The following is a 23959-nucleotide window of genomic DNA, read 5'->3' as shown; positions in this document are numbered from 1 at the left end:
AACGAACAAGAGGGATTTCCGAAACATAAATGTCCACATCTCATCGAAAGTTTCATTTGGAGTTATGGGTCATAGGACAGGTAATGTTCACAACATTGAGCACAACTAGGGTTATACATTGTTTTTTTTTTTCTTTTGGTGAAAGGGTAATACATTGTTTAATCAATTTAAATATGTATTATCATTAGCATTCAATATTAATTTTCAGTTTATATCAGTAAAAACTTTCAACCTTTTCACTTTTTCTTGGTAATTTTACAATGACATCAACATGGTTGGTAACCTAGTGAAAAGAAGCCCTTGTTCCATCACCGTTGAAATTGGCTAGTTATGGGTTCAAGTCAACACATTTTACTATCAATCGATGATCTTGTGAAAAAACTATTTGTCAAATGAAGGCTTCGACCTAAGGGCTATGATTATTAACATAGAGCATTTTTTATTTTTTTTCATCAATATGATCTCTATGGCTGTGCATCTCATGTTAAAATGCCCTAGCTTTCATAGTGATGTAGAGAGGACTTAGACCACTCCATTTCTCTTCCCTCACAATCCATCTGTGAATCTGAGTGAGACGGGCGGACCCCTTTTTTTTTTTTTTTGGATAGAGAAAGCAAACCCTTTCCCTATATCCGTTCGCTTCAAAAGATTGGATATGGTAATAATGAAAGGGTTGACGCACCCTTTGAGTGTGCCTCACTTTCTCTTTCTAGCACTCCACCCCATTCCAGAATAGCCTAGACTAGACTAGACTAGGGTGGACCAACAAAAGAAAAGGTTTGATTAAGGAGCAGAGGTTCCTTCATTGCCTAGTCCTTTCCCTCTTCCTTTCTTTGCTCTTTATCATATTTAATGGGAAAAGGTTTTCTGCATGGATTGAAGTATTGGTATTGATGTGAATATGATACCGATATGGATCCATGGTATCAGTTGAAAAGTTTTGTTACTCCCTTTAAAATTCTATCTTATACTGGTCAACACGGCTATGTTTCAATATGTATCACTAGAGACTACATCGTCTCCGATATTAATATGTGCATTTTTTCTCTTATATGAAATGATCGCGCTGTCCTCGAATCAAACCTTCTGGGTCTTATTTATATGGTTAGAATGGATTCTACAATATGATTATTTTTATTTGAATTTTCATCTTTTGTTATTTGTCATATATGATTGAATTGTTAGGAATCTCTACGTCATTCCTGTCTATGTACAGTTGAAATCTATTAGGAAGGAATAATTTCGACTTTGTTGATAAAGAATGAGAGAATAATGATAATCAAAGACTCCAATCACAAGTGGGGGGCAAATTTCTCTACCCCATTGGGGATGCTGGATGCCTGGATCCACGACATATGACACATTTAGGCTCTGTTTGATTGCGAGGAAAATGTTGGATCATCACCTAGTAATCAATCGAAATTGGATTGAGTGGAATCACTTGACTCAAATATGGCAACCGATCCTTAACCCTCTTTCAGAATCTCCATGGTTTCTTCTTTGATCTTTATTTTTTGCCATTATTATCTTCTTCAAGTCAGTAAAATAGAGTAAAATCTATAAAACTCAAGTCCCATGTTTTTTGCATTAGAAACTCTAAAAAACCACAGATTTTGAAATTTTTTGCTTCTTCTCGGTTCCAATTTCTAGGGTTCAAGCCGGAATCGATTGGAATTAGTGGAAGCTGATCCCATGTCCCATTCAGTATACTTGAACCTTGCACTTACCTCATCCCAAGCTACCAAACTTATCCTCTAATTCCCAGCACAAGTTGATTCCACCTTGAACTGATCACCCTGGAAAACCTTTCCATCCCATCAGGTAGGATATGATTAGTATCTTACCAGTCCTCTCAGTCCCAAATAACTGCAATGATCTGAAAAAAATTGGGATCATAAAAATATACCAAAACAAAGAATAATTAGCACTGAAATTTTTTTACAACAACAAAGTGAACTCAATCCAGCCACATTAGGACACACCATGAAAGCACATAATGACTACACATCTCAGCCTTATCCCAATTAAATGGGGTCGGCTACATGGATCCGTGTGGGAAAGCACATAATGACTGTATAAAGCAAATGATTCCATGCATTAACAGTAAGTTGAATGTCTTAACACACTTTACAACTCCTCCTGCAAGAACCTGGAAGATCTGGAGATCCAACCATATACTCTGGGTTCTTTGTGCATTCTCCAAGAGCGGCCCATCTCTCACAACTTTCATTATCATCCGTGCAATTCCCACCAGCTCCCAAGTTCTTATCAAAGGAGTCCACATGTATCCACTTTGTCGCAGACCATTTCTCACCTTCAATTACTGGGCATCCTGCATGGAGACTGATCTGGTCTGGAGTACCATTTGGAAGGAGACTGAAGAACAGAAGTGCATCCCCTCTTCGAGGTTTCACTGAATTCCAGCAGAAGCAAGAAGCAAAATGACCAACATGTCAAATCCACAAACAATTTAATAAATTAATAGTAAAAGATTCTAAAAAAACACTTATGATCTGCCTTTATGGGCTCACCTGCAATTCCCTTCTTTGCACAATCTGACAAATCAACTTCTTTTTGAGATGATCCACGATGGTGAGACTCCTATCAACAATATTAAGGGAGTGAAAAAGAAACAAAGACAAGCACTTACAGTAAAAAATAGTACAAGCAAGAAAACATCATTCGAAACTCTTGAATGGTCCTTGCTATATTTTCTCCAGGATATCACTGGCCAATATTTAAAGGAGGAAAGCAGGCACCGTCTCTCAAAGACCACTCAGCCATATTTCGGTGCAGTCAAAGAATTACCTGGACATGCTTTGCTGGGTTTGGACCCCATAGAACTAGCATTGGGTCAAGGCAGCCATTGCCAAGTAAGTGGTCAATTAGTAGATGATTGCCCATTACCAGTACTAAGCACCAGGCGAAAAAGTAAATATGGGGTTTTCCTTAGCACCTGTTCAGACAGTGGGAATTAGAGGAAGAGGATTCCCACAGCTGAAACCAAGATATAGTAGGCGAGTGACAGTGTGTACACACTGTCATAGATATGGGGTTTTCCTTAGCACCACCCGTTCAGACAGTGGGAGTTAGAGCTCCTATCACTGCCATCATTTTGTGCTAAGAAGTAAACATTTTAATGTAAGATTTACCGTGAATTGTTGGATTCAATTTCCACTACTATGGAGATCACATGCTTCATTAGAGTTTTTGTGGATGTTTGCTTTCCTATTGGTCATGGCATGATTCCTTATCTACGACACCTGAACCTATGTAAATCAGGAATTTGATGGCAGTTTGGATTCTTCAGGATCCAAGGCACTTGGAAGAAAAAATCCTTTCTAACTTACACGTCTCCCCCCCCCCCTCCCGCGGCACTTTACCTTTTCCTTGGTTCTATCCTTCTTTTGTCTTCAAAATTTTGATTAAATTTAATTCATAAATGAAAGAATTTTGGTCAAAATGATGCATCACCAGGGTAAAACTAATGCCTAGCATCATGTTATCCAATCAATGCTTCGACTACTTGACGCAGAAGGTGGGTTACCACATGTGTTGCGTATAACTCACATCGGTATATTCTAGGCTACTGGTTAGAGGTCTTTAGGGAAGAACAAGCCAGGTTTGTGATATTTATCTAGCCTAGGATGAAAAATAGAAGTACAATTTAAACGAAGACAACTAAAGTGCAAATATTGTGGATCAAACCAAGCTCCGCCATTTGAATGGAAGCAATAAATAAGGGAAATACTTTTAACTAACCTCAGCTGTGGGAAATACTGTTTCACCACCTTTTGCAACGTCCGTTAGGTACATAAGTACAGTGGCAACACGGTGCCCACCCCTAGCAATATTAACCTCATCGGCAAAGTAATCATAGTGTGGGTCGTATTTCTGTCCATGCTCATACCGCAGTACTTGTATGTCTTCTCCATTCTCTGAGAAACAAGAAAAAGAGCTTAAAACTTCAAAGTTCTGTTGTTGAAATTCAATTTCCAATATTTTGATCATAAGGAAGCTACTTCCTTAAACACATGTAATTCAGGGTTTTACCAAAAATTACTATATTTACTCATTTTTATTTTAGTATGTTTTTAGAGAATACCTTAGAAAATTATTATTCACAGTATCTCAGATTTTTTTCATATTTAGCAAGTCATCATTTTTCTTTAAAGTAATTAGAAGTCTCAATTTACTTGGATTAAAGTTTCCAAGTCCTAGGTTAAGTTAGAGTGTAGAATCTTAGTAGAAGTCCTCACTAGAATTTGGAGAACGGTGATGAGCCAGAAGAGGCACATAGCTGAAGATTAATGATTTTTGGTAACCTCCTTTCCTAATTTTGTTCTTTTTCTCTTTTTGGGATAATTTTTCTTCTCCATTTTTTATTCAATCTGTTTTCTTCTCTAACCCTTTCAACCTACTTCTTCTTCTTTTTTTTGAAGGGGTGGGGGAGAACTTTACAAACCCTACTTATCTTTATTCTTACAACCAACTCAAGAGACAGTTTCAGCTAATGAAGAACAGAACAGATATCCACATATCCTAGTTCTGAAGGAATTTCAAGTGACAGTAAACCTTTTGGAAGAAAAGTCCATGCTGCAATCTTGTCCTCAATACCAGAAATAATGAGATCCTACAAATGAAGAGTTCATTAGTCATGTCAAAGAAATCATACAATCAATTCTAGTAAGACTATCTAGGATTCTTTCTGAAATAAGCAACTGCATCATATAGAAATTAGTGAAAGTTAGAAACATAAGATTCTTTTTATCTCCATTCTCCAATATAAGGAAATCAAGGGCTGGAAAGAAAAAATCACAATGTCCCTCAAGATGTATCTCCATTTTCCTTCATGATCATGTATATTTGACATTGCCAGAGAACAGCTAGGAGCAAGGAATAGTTTCATTATCGATATCATTAAGCTTTGTTCTGAAATTAGGGCAGACCTCAGGACTCATCCAAAATCCAACATCAACAGAAATACAAAAGTATTTCTGGGTGTAAATTTGTATGAATTTACCCTCTTGCTGTTCTTTTGCAATGAATAAGAAGATCATACAACTATTGTAATCATCAGTCATTCAGAAAAGCAGAAAATCCTCATTCCAACTTTTTCTTCGTTCATAAATGAAGATGCCAGAATCCCGATATAGAAAGGGCAAATTCTTCCTGAACGGACCATCAGGAAAAGCAAGACGGTAAATCTCCTGATGGCTCAAATATCTGCTACAAGGCAACTCCACTGGCACTCAAACTTTGTAGAGATCTTGTCCATATAATCATCTATTAATCTGTGAAGTTTCAGAAAATCTAGTTTTCTAATGGAAATATAAAGCTTTGAAACTGAATTTTAGCAATGTGGTTTGACTACTGAAAATACAAGAATTAAAATATGGTGGGTCATATGGTTGAGATGAGTTGCCGAATTTGACACGAGGCGGCCATGGGATATACAAATTCATCCAACAGCCAGTTTACTGAGACCAGCTACCACAGGGCTTGAAATAGTTGACTGTCAGGATATATTATTTTCACAAGGCTACCAAAATGTACTTTTCCTGCATAGATATTCAAATCAATACGAAAGTCGAAATAAAATCATAGTTATCAGCAACTGGATGGGAACTTGTACATGCACCAGTTTCAGATTTCTAGGAATGCAATGCCATGTGCTCATTACCATTCAGTGTCCATATCCAAATCCATCCAGAAATCTCAGATCAGTACAGCTTATTTTGTAGCTTTTGGGTTCTAAAAGAATTTATCCATAATTCTACCTTTTGCTTTGCCGACTCTCTGTATGTCAATACATGGATCTGCCACAGTAAATGTACAATGAATTCATCCATAACCATCCTACTTTAAGTATAAAGATAAACTAATCCATCAAACGATAGATGTCAAGTTACAACTCTCATCGTTCATCAAACAATATGTTGTACTACCCTCCTCTTCTCCCCCTTTTTATCTATATTATAACAATTATAACAAATATATATATAGTGGAATATGTTCCACTAACGTGATGGAGTGGAAGAATTCCACTCCTTACTGCCTTAGAAAGGCATGAGTGTGGGTCCCCTTCATTAATATGAGGAGAAAATCCCAACAAACTTCCCATCCGACACAGAGGGATTCGCCAAACCAAACCTGCCACGTTTTTGCAAAAGTCATGTTTCGCCTTGGGTAAGGATTTTGTCATCATTTATGCACTATTCTTATCGGTATGGATTTTGTCAAGTTACAAAAGCTTATGTTCTAGTACATCCCCAAATCCAATGATGCCTCACATAGTCACATCAATATGCTTAGTCTTGTAATGGACAGCCATGTTCTTACTCTTGTGGATGACACTCTGGCTGTCACAATGAACAATATATTCGGCTTGCTTCAAACCTAGTTCTTGAAAGAACCGCTTCATCCACAACATCTCCTTCCAAGCTTCTGCTGCAGCAATGTACTCAACTTTGTTGTTGATAATGTCACACACTTCTGCAACTTGGACTGATATGATATTGTTCCCCCCTGCAAAAGTAAACAGGTACCCCAATGCAGACTTTCTAGAGTCGGTCATATGTCATATTTGCATATGTGTATCCCTACAGCACAGCCTTACCGCCTGTAAAGCACAAACATGTATTGGATGAACCTCTGAGCTACCTTATGATCCACTTGACTACTTCTTAAAGCTCTTTGATAGGATTGGCAAGAAATTTGCTCACAACTCCAACTACATATGCAATGTCGGGTAGCGTACACACCATGACATACATCAAACTTCCTATAACTAATGCAAAATGAATTTTCTTTATCTATTCTTTTTTGCTCAATCGAAGGGCTATGCTCATTGCTCAGTTTGAAGTGACTTGCAAGTGGGGAACTAATTGACACACTTTATCCATATGAAATCTTTCAAGCACTTCTACATATATCTTTCCTATTATAGATATACTTTCCTGCTTTCTTTTCATGAGATCTCAAGAGATCTTCATGCCTAAGATTTATCGTGCTGGTCCAAGTCCTTCATGGCAAAGGACTTGCTCAAGCTTTGTTTGTTTCCAATCCTAACACAACTCGAACATATGACATTTTCACAACATGAGAGAAAAATTCATCAAAATCGATATCTTTCTTTTGTCCAAATCCTTTCAAAACCAATCTCTCCTTGTGCTTTAGCAGTGATATTTCTCCTGAGTCTTCAATTTGAGCACCTACTTATTCTTAAGTGCCTACTAACCTTAAGGTAGCTTCACCAAATCACAAGTGAGACTCTTATGCAAAGAACCTATGTCCTCTTGCATAGCTTTTAACCATTCAGTTTTATGCTCATCAACTTTACTTCTTCAAAGCATTCCAGTTAACATGCATGTGTCAACATCATATACTGATGTGGTGGATACCAAGAAGATGGTTGATGATCCCTATTAGATCTTCTCAATTGAGATTCAATTGGTGTCTATTAAGGAGGTTACTCCCCCTGTGGGAACATCATGATTTCCATCTCGCACATCACCTCCATTATAATCATGTACAATAGGTGGAAGAACTGAATCAAAATCAATCAAGTCCCTGATAAATGGTTGAGGGTTTTCGATTTTCTCAAAGTTTTCAATTATTTGGTCTTCATAAAAGATCATCTATCTGCTTCTTATCATCTTCTTTTCAATCGGATCTCATGACCTATAACAAAACTTTTCCACTGCATATCCTAAGAAAAATGCACTGCTTTGCCTTGTTGCGGAGCTTGGACCACTCATCTTTCAAAATATGCACAAACACTCCATAACCGAATACCTTCAAATAATCATAAGAAATGTCTTCCCAGCTTCACACCCTTTTGAGAACACTTACAACTTAAAGGAGCTAATAGAGATAAATTAATCAAGTAAATAGTTGTACACATAGTTTCTCCCTAGTAACACTGTGCCAACTTTGCCTATGAGAGCATACACTTGATCAATTCCATAATAGTGCGGTTCACTCTTTCTGCAACACCATTATGTTGTGGGGTCCTAGGAACTGTTTGTTTATTCCAAATACCATAATCTTTGCAATACTTCTCAAATAAACCAATGCACTCGAATGCATTATAAATGTTTCCTTGCTTCTCTTTCAACAGTAGTACGAAAATTTTTACACACATTCAAAGCCTTATCTTTAGTCTTTAAAGCATATCCAATACTTTTCTCAAAGCATCATCTATGAAAGTAACAAAATAAGAAGCACCAAGTGTTTTCACTAATATACGATCATAAACATCAGAATGCACCAAAATATTTGATTATCTTTGAAAAGAACTTTTATTGAAAGTAACTCGATGTTATTTTTACCGACAATTTGCATCTCTTTCATACTGGGAAGGAGGTTGTTTTTAGTAAAGAAAGATTTGCATTCTTTCTTGTTAATGTGACCAAGTCACCGATGCCACAAGTTTCTTATGGATTCGCCCTCTGTTGTGTTCAGCTCAATCTTGCACAATTGTTCCCTTATTTTATATAAAGTGCAACACTTACTATTTTTTTCCAATGACTATTGTCATAATCTTCATCATCTAAGTTTCCAGTTGAAATTAAATTTAGATGGAGTTCGAGCATGTGTCTCACATCCTTGAGAATTAATCTGCAACCAACATTCGTCTCAACACTCACATCACAATATCACATGTCCCACAATATTTTTAAAGTGACACTGATGCAGATCTGAAGACCTACATCCGTAGGAAGAAGGCCAACAAGAGTAACTAGCATGTGGCCTTACCTTGTTAATGCTTATTAATTTCATACTTAGTTTTTATTTCATGTTTTATGTCTTAGTTTAGTACCAATTGAACCATGGTCCATGTTGGTCCAATATCGGTTCAATTTAAGTGGTTAGAAGTTACTTTTACTTTTACTTTTTACTTTTCTAAATGGGGGGATCAATTCACTTTTGTAAGTGATGATGGGTGAAGACTTTTCCACCTTTGGTAGTTGGGGGATGAAGATTTTTCCACCTTTGGTAGTTGGGGGATGAAGACTTTTCCACCTTTGGTAGTTGGGGGATGACTTTTCCATTGTAACTTTAAGAGGTGAGGATTTTTCCACTTTTGGTAGTTGGTAGGTGAAGGCTCTTTCAACTTTAGTAGTTGGAAGGTGAATACTTTTCTACCCCAACTTTAATAAGTGAAGACTTTCTACTATTGTTAATTGGAAGTTGGGTATGTAATGTTTTGTTGAGTTGGTCCTATAAATAGGGATCAATTGTAAGCATTCAAGGACAACTCAGAATTTAAAAACAAAGTTTGCTCATGCAACTCTCTTCTTGTGTTTGATCAAGAATCTCTTGTGTTTGCTCAAGAAATCCCTTGTGTTTGATCAAGGTAGGTTGGTGTTTGATCCAGTCGATCCACCTTGCGGTGTGAAGCCCGGGTGTTATATTATTGTTTATTGTTCCATCTTTTCATCTTTCAACAAGTTTTAGCAATATCCTATTCTCCATATCTAGAATTCCCTATTCTCTGAGAAAAGATCCTACCCTGGTACTATTTTGAGCTTCCTCAATTTCAGTATTACATCAGACACTTTCGTTCATTCTTACAACACCAAAATCACCTATATTGTAAGAAGCAAAAATATTTCTCTGTGAAGGTTAGTATGGTATGAAGCACTACCATCAACAATCTAATATGTGTCATGAAATGTAGGTGAGACGATATTTTTCATAGCCTACAGAAAAATGATTTCTCCATCTGAGCTAACAACGGCAATATCGTTTTCTTCTTTCTTTTCCTCCCCATTTTCTTTCTTCCTATTTTTTTTAAACTTTAAGTTTTCTACTCTCCTTTTTACACCTAGTAACATGTAATCCCTTTTATGGACTTGGATCTTCCTTTCGAGTTCTCACGATTGTCATATTTTTTGGTTTTGTTTCTCCCCAATTTTCGATGAAAAATGTCTCTTGTTGATTGTTGAGATGATTTTCTTACGTTCACATGAGTTTAATCATATTCGCCAATTTCATTTTCCTTTCCAGTTGTCATACATGTTCTGTCTGCAGGATTCTTACTGCTATTTAATTAATTAGCACTTCTCATCTTCTCTTCTCCCCCTTAACACGCAGACAAATCACAAAGCATGGAAGCAAAAAATTAATCAACAAGAAGGATTTCCATGTCGTGAAATGATCAATCCCACGAGAAAGAGAGAGTTTAAATGCCAATTGATTGAGGAAGGGCAGTGGGAAGGGTCGAAAAAAGAAAAAATAGGAGGCAAGATCGAGATAGGCGGGTGAAGATTACAGTCAGGTAGGAAAGCTAATAAGTACAAAATCGAGGAAATAGATCAAAAGATACCTTTCCTTTGCTGATGAACATTCCTGAGCTAGTTCGAACTTCGCTGAGCTTGCTTTTCCCCGACAAATTATCTGCAACAGCCGACCTCTTGAGCTCCGATTTCGCCTATGGATATAGATCCCACAAATAGAGTTCAAGTAATTACCCGTAACTTATAATAAATTGGGGAAAAAAAAAAAACTTACAATGGATATTAAATGATCACATTCTTCATCGGTAAGGAAACCTTCGTACACAAATGCTCTGCAAGCAGAAACAAAGAGATCAGAATCAGAAGAAGAACAAGTGAATCATGAAAAGAGAAAGAAGCAATCAGTCGGTTAAAAAAAAAAAAAAAGATGACCTGGGTTTCCATGAGACCTGTTTCGCTTTTGCAGAAGAGATGATTGGATTCGAGCTCGAAGCTTCACGAGGAATCAATGAAATCGAAAGCAGGAAAATGAATGAGTGGAGAGAAATCCAAACAGAGACGGCGGCCCTAGATCGGATCATCATCATTTGAATTGCTAATTTCGTCTTCCAAATACAAATTTCTGTGCTTACTAATATGTAAAGATTTCAGCCCAAAACATTGAATGAGGACATGACGGAGTCTATGGGAGATACTCCGTAGTGCTACAGTAAGCATGCATGGTCATGCATATGGATGCATCACATGCCAATCATGGTTCTAATTATTGGTATCGTATCCACCGATATGCAAGCATGCAACGGTTTTGGCTAAAGGTACCAGTTCGATTCATATCGTAAACAATGTCGGAGTGAGGATTCCTTTCAACGTCCTCTCACATAATGAGTCATTCAGTTCACACTGACATTCTCTACACTCTTTCCTTAGGCAAAATGTGAACTCCCTACCTAACGGATGTAAAGATATAGGATTTCTCATATTGGGTGATACATATTGGTATCGCTAGTCACTAATCCTAACCAAGGTTAAAACAGTTCAAAATACGGGCCAACCTATCTAATATAGATGATATGTATCGTTTTGAAGGTGCTGATGCCCCTCGATCAGATAACATGCATTAAAGCCATGCTCCCATCCCAGTACTATCATTGATGTATTTTTTTATTTTGACATCATGGGAAACCTTTGCCCTAATGAAGGATCCTCTCCAACAATTTTCTTCTCAATCTCCCTCTAACCTCTCGTATGCACGTAACCCAACACTTATGGGCATTCAGCCTAAGGTGGTCGACATGAAACCCAAAAAGAAAAAACTTCTATTGCCTGAGATTTAAGCTGGTTTGTGTTAGGGTTGGTGCTATGTCACATTAGGGTAAATGACTTGATGGTTACCACCAACCTATCCTAATCCGTAATCCTCCCTGGCCCAAGCTTTTACCTGTGAGGAAAAATGCTAATAGGTTTGGTGTGATAACTGGAAACCTTTACTTTTTTAAGATTTAGCAAGTTACAGGTAAGAGGATATACAAGTGAGTGAATTCCCATTTTCAGGAAAAACATGTAAATATAACGATCAAGTTTTCCTTAAGCCATGGTGAAGGAGAATACCTTGATTGTGTGACTTCAGATTCATTCGGGAGGAAACTGGGACAGCAATTTAGGGTTTGTGAACTCTAGGATGGTAAAGTGAACCTTTTTGTATCTGGGAGAAAAACTTTTTGAATTCTTCTCATGTTTTTTCTTAAATTTTCTTCCCCTCTCCCATGACAGAAACCATGACTTTCTGTACACGAAAGATTATGATCGCCAGGAAATAGGGAATGGAAGGTAGGATCCAATCTGAAAGTTAGGTGGCTCATGGCTGGCCACCCTCCAGTATTAATCAGAACCAGCCGGCTATCATCTGATTTCAAAAATCAAAGATAATTTACCTTTATGTACAACTGTGTACCACATGTCCAAATTCGAGACATGCAGGCAAGTACCTAAGATTCTGATTATGAAGAAGAAAAGTTGCAGAATATGTACAATCATACTAGTAGCCTTCACATTTGTGCAGCAGAATCAGCTTTCTTTTTTTCCTCCTTTTTTGGAAGAAACAAATTTTAGTACAACTTGAAGAGAAACTGTTCAAGCTGAATTTGTCAGTACAAGCATACTTTGATAGAAAGTTTTAGATAGGGAATACAAATCCAAATCTACCTCTATCAAGAAGCCAAACTCCCACTTAGGGCAGACCCCATCCCACCCCCCAATACCCATGAATTATGAATTTTTATCTACAAAATGTACATATGAGAGAGAGAGAGAGAGTCATATTGCTTTGGTATGATGATGACACAATCCTGTGCATACATGTGATCCTTTTCTTGAACCAAAATGAGGGGTTATTGTCAGTTGCTCTCACCACTGGAAGTAGACAATTTGAACTTGCCTTGGAAGGTTTTGATGGAGACATTTGTACTGCCTACACCTCATGATTTGGATTTTGATGGCGGGTCAGTAGAATTAGTTCAGATTTCTCTTACACACACAGTACATCGTCCCCAAGGATCAACCTACACAAAAGATATGGTAAGTGAAGGTGTGAAACTAGATCCTGGAAGTATGCAGTCTTTGAGACATATGAACACAATGCCATAAATCAAACTCATAGCCATTAACAACATATACATGCAGGGACAATGAAAACCCAGAGTATTTTGTATGGCTAGCTGATTTTTGCTCTGTTAAGCTGCAACCGATATCACATGAAATGAACAAAGCTAGTTTAAAGTATTTTTGGACACTTACTTTCTTCACTGAAGGCAAATACACCCCCGAGCATGTCATCATTCTCTTCATCCTCCCCAAGTCTTTCCTCTCACAGTGGCTACTGCTGCTGTCAGCGTCATTAATGTCAGTGAGTTCATGGCTCCCATTGGGCTCCGTTGCCCTACAGTAGCCCTCCTGAAAATACTGCCCAAAATCTAGAGGGTCTTGCAGGTCTGCATTTGCAGGGCCTTCTGCAAGAATGTTTGGACTAGAAGCAGAACTTGCATTTGTTATTTCACCAACCCCTCTGGTGTTTATGATTTCACTAATCCCACCAACATTTGTGGAGGGAACTCCTTCAGAGATAGTTCTCCCAATACCGAGTTTACCCCTTGAAGGGGATGCATCATTAGCAACAATGTTAGAATATTTAGGAAGAATTGATTCATGATCTTGTTGGCTTACAAGAGTGGATATCTGTGTTTTACTCTCCCTCATCTCACCATCGGTCTCATTCACAGGTTGATCCACAGGTGCATGATACTTCAGTATATTCGCTTGATATAAATCAAGCAAACCCTCAGCTTTTCTTGGTGATCCTGTGGAATTTTGACTATTTTTAATTAGTCCAACATTTTAAGGTTCAAAATCAGCAACCAAAGATTAATTACACAGAAAAATAAAAATATCAAGCAAAAAAGATCTGAAATAAAATATTTTATATATTTAGACAAATCATCCTCTAATCACTAATATTTACTAATAGTAATCAATTCTACTAACTAAGTAACTATTTCAACTATTGGTCACTAAAATACTGTTTCTACCACAAGTTTACGTGATACTATTGATATATAATTGTGAAAAGCAGACTTGTTTGAGTGTACAAAAATCTACAGACAACTTCACAACCAATAACTCTGAATAAACTTCGTTTTGGAGGTCAACTGCATTACCATAGTAAGTTGGGTTTAAGGTAAAAATGATTAATGAAGAACTAGCCAGAGTATAAGTTAAAATTGTCAACTTAATTAAAGGTTGTTCTACCTTTACTCAAGCTTCCCACTGATCCAAGGGATCTCGACTTAGAGTTGCGACTAACACTATCTTCCATTAACTTGCCTTTAGTTCGATGCGGATCAGGAAACAAAACATTTGGGGATCCCCCCACAAAAAGGCCCCTGCATGAGACAACAAAGCCAGAATCCCAGGACATTACTGCAAAGTATTCAAAAAACAAAGGGGGATACATGTACCAAGAAATGAAATACTAAATAAGCATAAATATATAAATAAAAAACTTCACACACCAAAAATGAATTAATAGAAGCTGCATTATCTATCATGTTAATTGAAACTCATAGCTAATTACCACTGAAGATTAGGCATTCTAGCAAAAGCACAATGGCAATGACTCTGAAAAGGAATATCTTGAAAACTGAAATAAGAGGCACTGAATTAGGTATGAACCTAGTGAGCAGAAGCTAGAGTGAGAACAAGTCCATGCCATGGGACAGCCACATTTGACAAGTTCTAAGAAATGAAATACCAAAATTTAGTAAGTTCCTCAGGTTTCATATTTAAAAAGAAAGTCCTTTCCGAATCTTGTATCTTATGTCTAAATATTTCTTACTAAAATTTCAAATTTTAAAGGCTTTCTAGCTAAAAAGTAAAAGAGGGGATTCAAAATAATAAAAGAAGATAACAGCAAAGAAAGCCAAGGTACCCAGAAGAATTCTGCACTTTGGAATTCCAGAGCAGCAACATGAATTTGATTTTAGGATGAAGCCAAAGAAAACTAAAATCTTTTAACTTGAACCCTAATTTTTCCATCAGTGAAGAACCACCTCGTCATCCTTGGACTTCTACTAAGATCAAGAATCAGATAGAACAGGTTCTTATTTATTCTTTTATTTTCCTTCTCAAAACAATACTTTTGACTGTTAAGGTTGAATTCAATATCAGAGGTCCTTTCACATTTATAAAAACTTCATGATCAGTAGCAGTTAGAACATCAGAAAATCATTAATTTAAATGCATCCAGAATAAGTTGTGCCTATTTTGGGAACTGCAATACAAAAAAGATTCTGCTCTACAACAATAACATGTAAAACAATTTTCAGCACTAAGAGACAAATGCAAAAGAAACATTGCACAGGCCAGGGAGGGAGATTTCACAAAACCCCTGTTCTTAGAAGCATACAATTAAATGGGTCTTTGAAGGTGAGACATTTGAATGGACACTATCCAAGCAACAGAAGAATCAATAGATGTTAAAGGGTTTTTTTTTTTTTTTTGGGGGGGGGCGCGGTAATGGAGGTCGTAAGAACCCCACACTCCTATGAGTTCCTATGAAGAATCAAATGCTACTATTCACTAAGGTTCATTTTCTGTCTAAACATGCACACACACAAAATAATAAATAATTATGGACCCAACTTGAAACAGAAGATATACTTAAAAATCCAGTCATATTTGTTGTGAAAGTGGTTAACTACAGTTCTAACAGCCATCATTGGTAACCAACAACTCACAAAGAAAGCAGATTAACCAGACTATTTGGTAAGATACAGGTTTCCAAATCTCAATAAAAGGAACATGCAGAAGAATTTCAATAATCAAGTCTGAAAGCCCAGTAAGTGAAAATTGCAAATTTACCTGTCACTCCAATCAGAGTGAACACTATGGAAATGATCAAACACAGGAAGCAAATCCTTGCGTCTCATTTCAACCTCATGAGCAGGGATCTTTTCAATTTCAATCTCCCCACCCACATTATCATTGGTAAGCTTCCTCTCATTAGACTTCAAAGGAATCATCATGTGAAAAGATATCTAGAACAGATATGCAAAAATCATAATTAAAGAGGAATACAATAGCATAAAGCAGCATTTTACAATGTAAAATAAGTTGCATACCTTAGATTTCTGCCATATGGGTATCCTCCCTGTGTATATGTGCACCTCTGCATTGGAGAGATACCAGTGAGGTCTTTCACTGGGTTTTATCAAGCCTTTTACCCCAGTACTACTATTTGAATCAATGACATGATTCATATCGACATATTCCTCATCAGAATTATCCATGACAGTTTCTGCAGCTTCTTTTCCATCACGGGTAACTAGGGAAACACAAACCTCTCTCTCTGGCCAATCAGATCTTCGGCAAACTTCCCACCATTGGACAGGCTCCACTTTCACTTTTAACTCCTCATCCTGTACTTGCACGAAAGAACCTGACCCAGCTCTTGCACCACTATCATTTGATTCTGTCCCCAAGGATGGTAGAAGCCCATGTTGAACGAGATGACCAGATGGAGTATAAACTAGAAGGTGCTCCAAAGTCTTTGAGGAAGAGTCTTGAGAACTGTGAGATACAGAATTGTGGAAAACAGCAGCAATAGCACCAGAGGGCACAAATAATTTCCCCGTTGCTGAAGCTGCTGCATTACTTACTGTATTAAGCCACCCAGAGCTACCATCCTTTAACCTGCTTACCACAGAGAGTGTTATAGATGGAGGCGGCGGGAAAGCTTGCTGGTTTATTGAGCAAGATGAAGTAGACCACCATGGTAAAGATAGACCTGGTGAAAGAATAGGCCCATCATTATGAGCACCTTGTGTTTGAAGACCAGCATCACCACCAAAAGGTGATAAAACAAAAATATGGCATGTTCCTCGGGATGAAACAATAGCTATCCACTGACTATAATGACTGAAACATATGTCTTGTATGACCTGTCAGAAACACACACATGCAATCAAAAGAGAGAGAGAGAGAGAGAGAGAGAAGGAAAACAAGAAACTATTATCAACTAGACCCATTTGTGGGTTTTGCCGAATCCAGTGTGAATATTTACAGCATATTTTCTTTGACTATGATTTCACAAAAAGAGTCTGGGCTGCAAGTCCCTTAGGACTCAAACCAGACCAACTGCAAGGTTTAACTTTGAATAATTTTGTTATGTATTGCTTCAATTCGGGGGATATACCTAAATCAGACTTGAGAAGGTTCTTTTCCATCTTTATGACCTTTTTCTATTTCATTTGGAAACATAGAAACAAAATCTTGTTTCATGAGATGAAACCAGATTTTTATTCAATCTTGAAACAAGCAGAGTTCTGGATTAGCAATGGGGTCCAACACAAAGCACATGACACGCAGGAGTAACAGATGGTATTTTCTCAATTTGAAAAACTTATCCAACCCCCAATTGGTAAGAGTATACTATTAGTCACAACCAGGACAGGAAAAAATCAAAAAATTAGTGCATGGGCAATCGGTATATGCACTAATGGAAAATGTATCTAGGAGAAGATGGTGAATGAGCAGTTTTAGGACTTCTCAGGGGTCTTAAGCTGGCAAAGGACAGGAATGTGAAAGTGGATATGGTGGGGAGCGATCGACAGGAACTTGGATCGGTGATGAAATGGAATCTAAACGATACTACCCCAATTAATTATAGCATTTTAATATCTCTAAGAAGAGAGTTAAATAGCTACTCAATCAAACCTATGTTTGTTTTAAAAACTAATGATAGCATAATAGGACGTCTCAAGCAAGTAGCCACACAGGCTATGAACGCTAAGCAATACGTTGCTAGATCGGATATGTGCTGTATGGACTTTTAATTTCTAATATTACTTTTCTTAGATAAAAAAAAAAAAAAACTAGACCCATAAAGAGAGTGAAAGAAAATAAAATCAGTTGCTTACAGCCGTTGTTATTCCACGATATAACTTGTATAAATGCACATGAGAAGAGCTCCAATCATAGGTAGGAGTGCCTGATCCAGTTGGGACGCAGGATGGCATGATACGGAATATGTTTATGTTGTTCCCATGATCGGATGCAGTAACCAAAAGCATCCCACTAGGGTCAAAACAGAGTGCAGAAATTGGACTTGAATGGGCCTTAAATTGAGAAATAACAGCCCTGGATTCGAAATCCTTAATGACAACCTGCCAGTTAAACAAGGATAACTCTTCATTCAACTCAAAAGTTATAATGACATGGCAAAGGCAAATAGCAAAACCAACATTGAAATTCCACAATCATCTCTCCACATTTCATGACAGATTTGTTTTTTCATTCTCCATTACAAAAAAAAAAAAAAATTATCTCAAGACAGTAGGCATCTGACAAGAAATTAAAATTATCAGGAAAACGGAAAAGAATAAATAATCTCTGAATCATGAATTACTAATTTCTGTTTTTTTCAATGTTTCTCCACCTTTATAAGCTGTTGGCATTGAAAACCCAAAAAACATTTCAGAAAAATATCACCAAACACAGATGAAACTGTTGGAATATAACTTAAACTGTATTCGGTTAACAAATGCAGTAAAACCATTTCCTTTTGGTTTTCCATAGCATCTGAGTGCATATGATTTTCATGCACTCATCTCCAAAAATATGAATAAATAATAGAAAATATTTTCTGTCTTATTAGCAAAACAATGTAACTCAATTTGAGCCCACCTTGAAGCATCACATTATGCACATTGTACACAAATGCTAAGGGAACAATGTCATTCCACATAGCATCCAAACACAAAATAATTGAAGAAAGTACTTATTTCTCTCAATGCATTAAGTAAACAGTTCACTTTTCAACAGATTCTGTTATTTTGCTAAAATGCAGAAGAAAAAAAGGAGCAAGAGAGTCCCATGAGATTTTCTCGTGCTAAATCCCAATAAAACAGTGTAGAGGACTAACCATCCCAGCATTATCTGTTTCACTCGAATGCGTTGCTGATCCAAGTCTGCCAACTTTCCAGTTTGAATTTTTTGATAACGGAGGGCTCGAACCATCCCGGTAAAAGCTCCTGATAGTATTTGGACAAAGTTTTGTATCCCATGTCACCAAGATTGATTATGCCAGCAGCTAATTGTTTGCTTGACTCCATTGCATAACGAGCAACCAGGGTCCCATTGCCAGGTGAAGTAGATGGGCTAACACCTGGAGAAGGGGTAAGATTCTGTGGACTTAGGCGGCCTGTGTTTGACAACAAAGGGTTGTTGGAAGCATACGCTAACCACCTGGGACCAACAGCCATCGGACCATAGCCCATGTTAACCCCAACAACTCCTTGTCCGCCCAGCTGAGGGACAGGATAGGTCAAAACACTGAATTTATTCTCAAGGGTAAGAGCATCAAAACAGTATATCTGGCAACAAAAAAAGAAATGGAAAAAAATTTATCAGTGATCCTGACACTAAGATCCATCAACAAGCATATAATCAAATGAACAAAATTAAGGTTTCAAGATACAAATTCCCTTATAAAGATGTATGTATAATTTAGTGCTTACTTGAGATCCAAGACCCACGGCCACTATCCGAGGGCTGCATCTAACGGTATAGATTGCCGACCTAAATCTTAGGACATGCACATAACTGTGTGACCTTAGTGAGTAGAACCGAACAGCTGTAGGAGAGACAGAGTTTCCTGGTTGAGGCTCAATATTACCATCTCTGACGTGCCCACCAAAAGCTTGAACAGGACCTGAAGAGGCAGTCTCATCCCCAGCAACAACCAACAGTAGGGGGTGAGATGCTATAAATCCTTCTTGACCTTTGGACTTTGCAGGGATGGGTTGCATCTGTAGAAAAGTAACTGGACCATCACGTTTGGAGACCAATTCATTGACATTGGAGGCATCCTCCACATCAAGGACTTGGAATCCATTGGAGAAACCAAGTAACAGAACACGTTTGACGATAGATTGACCAAGCTCTAGATTGTCAAAGTCAGCCCATAATACCTGTTTGACCAGAATATTTAAAATACATACTTGCTACAAAACCTGATGCAATAGATGATGCCTCTACTGGTAGATAAATCATAAGCACATAAGCTAGAAGCCTAGAACCCAAAGTGGTAGATCACTAAAAATAACAAATAAGAAATTAGGAAGCAAGGTTTACATGAACAAGGATTTTAGCACACCAATCAATTCAGCATGGTGAACCACCTGGAGTAAACAGCTGACAATGACAGAAATTCAATTAAGTTCCAGGTGCCATTCAGTGCATGATTTCTATGAGAGTATCTCATTAGAATACCCTTTTGTTCAATTCGTTGCTTTCAAAAAGGATGATGGACTTCATGTAAAGCAAATCTAATTAAGAGAACAAAAGGTTAAAAATAACACTATCGCAGCCAATTGAAGGGTGCAAGAGGAAGAAAAATCAAGGTGTCAAGTATCCTTATCAGGCAGCATATCTGAAAACTGATAGTAGTCATATCGGTATATTGGCTTAACGTAACATCTCTTTAAGGGTCCAAACCAAGCAAGAAACATGTAAATATAAAGATACTATTAATATTAAGTAAAATACATTAAAGGACACGGTTTTTATGCAAAGTCGTGTACTGTACACAGTCTTGCCTTCAACTGTTGGATGGTCATGACCATGTACGGTACACAGCCCCGATCCCCATCCAATGGTTTTAGGCACGACCATGTACATACATGGCAGGGCACAAAACCTTTTGCCCACATTAAATATACACACTAACCATACTGCTACTCTACTTACCATACTTATAACAAATTAAACAAACATGAGGTAGTTAACTATCAATAATAAGCATTTAGTAAGTAGTAACCCAAGAAAAAAAAATCACATCATCGATAAATCATTCAAGATGCTCCAGATATATGTAAATTTTCCAGTTAAGATGTGCAACTTGGCAAAACCAACAAAGAAAAACCAAGATTCAAGGAAATAAAATATAAAAATTTTAACATACTTCAATCCGCAGCTTTGATGTCCAATCTCCACTTTGATTAGCTTTAACACAAAATTTTGTTTTTAATTATATCTCCTATATCATTATTGAGTGTAAATGGGATCCACTTAGGTTTTGGCAAAAAAATCAGAGTGTGAAGAAGTTTTCTTTCAGAATACTAGGATTTTGGCAACCTGGTCCGTATCGGTTTTGTACATATAATTTTTATTATGTCAGTTCTATATCATACCAACGTGCCTAATCTTGATAAGTATCGGCCACATCGGTCCCTATCATATCGATACTTGATACCATGAGAAAAACCAAGTATATCCAAAAGCTGTTGCTTAACCTAGTTTAAACATCTTTCGACTGAGATGGGGTGATGCGTTATAAGACTAAAGTTTAATGAGATTAGGATCATCAAGTAATAAAGGTTGAATATCACTAATTAAAGCATTACACCATTTTTACCATAAATATTTCTGAAATTCTTGAGGATCATTTTACGAATCATAGTTTTCAACCAACTTCTTTTTCGTGACACGGTGTTCTGACACACTCATGAAAATACCTAAAGGGCCCTAACATGGTGTAAATCACACTTTTGCAGGATGGCAGGAAGAGTGGACTGGAGCCAGTCCTAACCTTTACCATTTTTGCACAAAGTGTGCCCCCCCCCCCTTTAGACTGAAACCGACGTCTTCAAGCTAGAAGCCTGAGATTTCACCATCACACCAAGCGATGGTGCCCCAAAGTCACAATTACACTGATATAAGAAAATCCGCCAAAAGAACTAGTGATAAAGCTCCACTGAAAGAAAAAATTTGCAGGGCTCTTCAAGATCTATGGTTTTCTAGAATTTAATGATCAGTATATTAAATAGCTCCTAATCAATTTATTAAATAGCTCCTAATGCTTGAAAGCTAGCAATTAGTATTCCGAGAGAGGATAAAAGAGAACAAGAAAAGAGTTTAAATGATGAATACCAATTTTGTATTGTGGTTAATACTCTAATCAGCAGTTTGCAGGATTCACTCCAACACAATAATTGGTAATTTATCACTAGAACTGCTTCTATTTAATTTTCTCGGGAACTTGGGGTGGAGATGGGGGTGGGTTGTGTAAGGGCACACCAAGTGTTGGATCACAAGATTTTAAGACATAACTTGATATAGGAATTTCCAGTATGACTGACACTACAGAATGATGAGAGGACCATGATTATTCAATGAATCAGAGAGCAGAACTGACTCTTGTCCTGTAAGGAAAATTATGAGTCCCTAAGCCTAAAACAGAGGTGGAAATAGGAAAAATATATATATATATATATGAAACCGAGTCATTTATAAAGTTCATCTTTATAAATTTATCAAGTTCATCTTCCAAATTTGCACATTCAGTCAATTTAAGTAGAAAATAATGTGCTTAGTTACATGTCTCTTGCTATATAAAATTGAGCATGAAAACCCAGCAGTGAAATGCCAAGAAAGCCTAATTATTTTCCTCCTTCGGCTTACTCAAATAATAATTATGGCATTGACTTACCTTCTTTGTATCCTCAAAGTTATCACATAATCAATCAATACCTTCGCCCAAAACTATTCCAAATAATTCAAGAACAGAAGAATCATAAGATATTATAGAGGAAAGCGAATCCCTCCTCCACCAACCCCCCAATCGGCTCCGGAAATTTTGAAATTAATTATTAAAATAGAAAGGAAAACAAAAATCCAATACTTGAAAGGAAAGATCAATCAAGACAGACTTTTCCCTGAAAATAATGATATTCACGTCCACATATCAGTAAATGAAGAATTCTTTAGCATAATTTAAAACGCCATGACTCTCTGAAGAAAAAAAAAATCAAATCAAATAAGAGGAGGGAAGAAAGAAAAACCTGGTCTTTCTGATCCTCTGAAGAGACAGCAATGGAAGCAGCGACGGAAGCCCCAGCAGAGCGAACCGTGGAAGCAACGGAGCTAGCATTAGTGGACACCGTCTTCAGGCAAGAAGAAATTATACGAAAAGAATTGGGCAACAATCCGTTGTTCCTACCACTACCACTACCAACCTTTGCCTTCCTCATCTTCCTCCAAGCACCTTAAAGCTTCTTCTCCAGAACAAGCAACGGTCAAACCGAAGAATCCCACTGCCACCTTCCAACACCACCAACACTACCGCCGCCGACCACCTCTCGAGGCCGACAATTTGAAAGACCATCCGATTGCCCGATCCAAATCTGACCAAAACCCAAACAGGAATCCTAATTCCTTAACAGACCCTTTAATTTTTCTATTTTTTTTTTTTTGAAAAATGAAAATTCGTTGAGTCGAAGAAGTCTTGAAGAGGAGACAATATCCCTCCCCACCACCACCCTTTAGAGTATAGACCTCACCTCTTCGCTTGGTGGCTCTGCAAGTTTCAAAAAAAAAAAAAAAAAAAAAAAAAAAAAAAAAAAAGAAGAAGAAGAAGAAAAGTCTAAATGTTGAAATTTTTTGGATTTGTATTAGATTGTTTAGCTTCCTAAGAAAATCAAAGCAAAACCCCTTTGAAAACTAAGTTTACAACACGGAACGGGAATCTCTTAAACGGGATGCTCAAGCAACTGTTTTGGTTTTGGTCTCTGCTAAGCAATCAACCACAGAGAGAAAGAGAGAGAAAAAAACATTTAATTTTGGATAGAAAATTTAGAAACATAATCTGTTTACTTAATCTAATAATTCCATTAAAATATTTTTTGGATTAATTTGATTTCAAATTTAAACAACAACAACAAAAAAAAAAAAAATTCTAAAAAAATAAAATAAAAACTTGGAGAGGAGGGAAAGTCCGTTTTTTTAGAGAGAGAAAGATAAATACGCTCTGGTTTTATGAGAAGCTATGAGTTGTTCAAATCCTATTATTAATAAATGAAAACTCATAACTAATTGATTGGCGCATCGTATTGCGTGAACTACACATACACTGTATAATATCTCTTTCTTCCTACCTTGGAATTTGACACGTGCGTATAATATACGAAAGCCACCAAAGCGTCTTCGTGTACACAGCAATTCTTGATCGGTACATCGTAGCCGTACTTATACTATATTTTCGACAAGTGGTTGATCCAGACCATGAATTTGAAATCCAACGGTTGTGATTGTATATCGTGTAGGAAATATTTTCTACTAGAAATATTCTTGAACATTCTTTGGATCTGGATTGGATTGTAATTTGG

General features: G+C 37.1%; 2 protein-coding genes across 2 annotated transcripts; both read right to left on the bottom strand.

Annotated features, from left to right (window-relative positions):
* Positions 1 to 1901: 1901 nt before the first annotated feature.
* Positions 1902 to 10943, bottom strand: LOC122091767 (probable prolyl 4-hydroxylase 4). The gene is made up of 7 exons (XM_042661898.1): positions 10677 to 10943; positions 10519 to 10576; positions 10334 to 10438; positions 4576 to 4633; positions 3763 to 3938; positions 2532 to 2601; positions 1902 to 2413 (listed from the first exon to the last, which is right to left on the bottom strand). The coding sequence occupies exons 1-7, from the start codon at positions 10829 to 10831 to the stop codon at positions 2118 to 2120; spliced, it is 918 nt and encodes a 305-aa protein (XP_042517832.1). The 5' UTR covers positions 10832 to 10943; the 3' UTR covers positions 1902 to 2117.
* A 1314-nt stretch (positions 10944 to 12257) lies between these two features.
* LOC122092144 (autophagy-related protein 18g-like) lies at positions 12258 to 23599 on the bottom strand. Its single transcript, XM_042662472.1, is given in 10 exon segments — positions 12258 to 12802; positions 13038 to 13597; positions 14046 to 14179; positions 15657 to 15832; positions 15917 to 16735; positions 17714 to 17959; positions 18718 to 18819; positions 18821 to 19168; positions 19313 to 19765; positions 22637 to 23599. Coding segments are annotated over 10 exon segments (3072 nt in total). The 5' UTR covers positions 22826 to 23599; the 3' UTR covers positions 12258 to 12757.
* Positions 23600 to 23959: the final 360 nt, after the last annotated feature.

Source organism: Macadamia integrifolia, chromosome 10 (genome assembly GCF_013358625.1).
Source record: "Macadamia integrifolia cultivar HAES 741 chromosome 10, SCU_Mint_v3, whole genome shotgun sequence".
NCBI lineage: Eukaryota > Viridiplantae > Streptophyta > Magnoliopsida > Proteales > Proteaceae > Macadamia > Macadamia integrifolia.
This window is presented reverse-complemented; position numbering and strand designations above follow the sequence as displayed.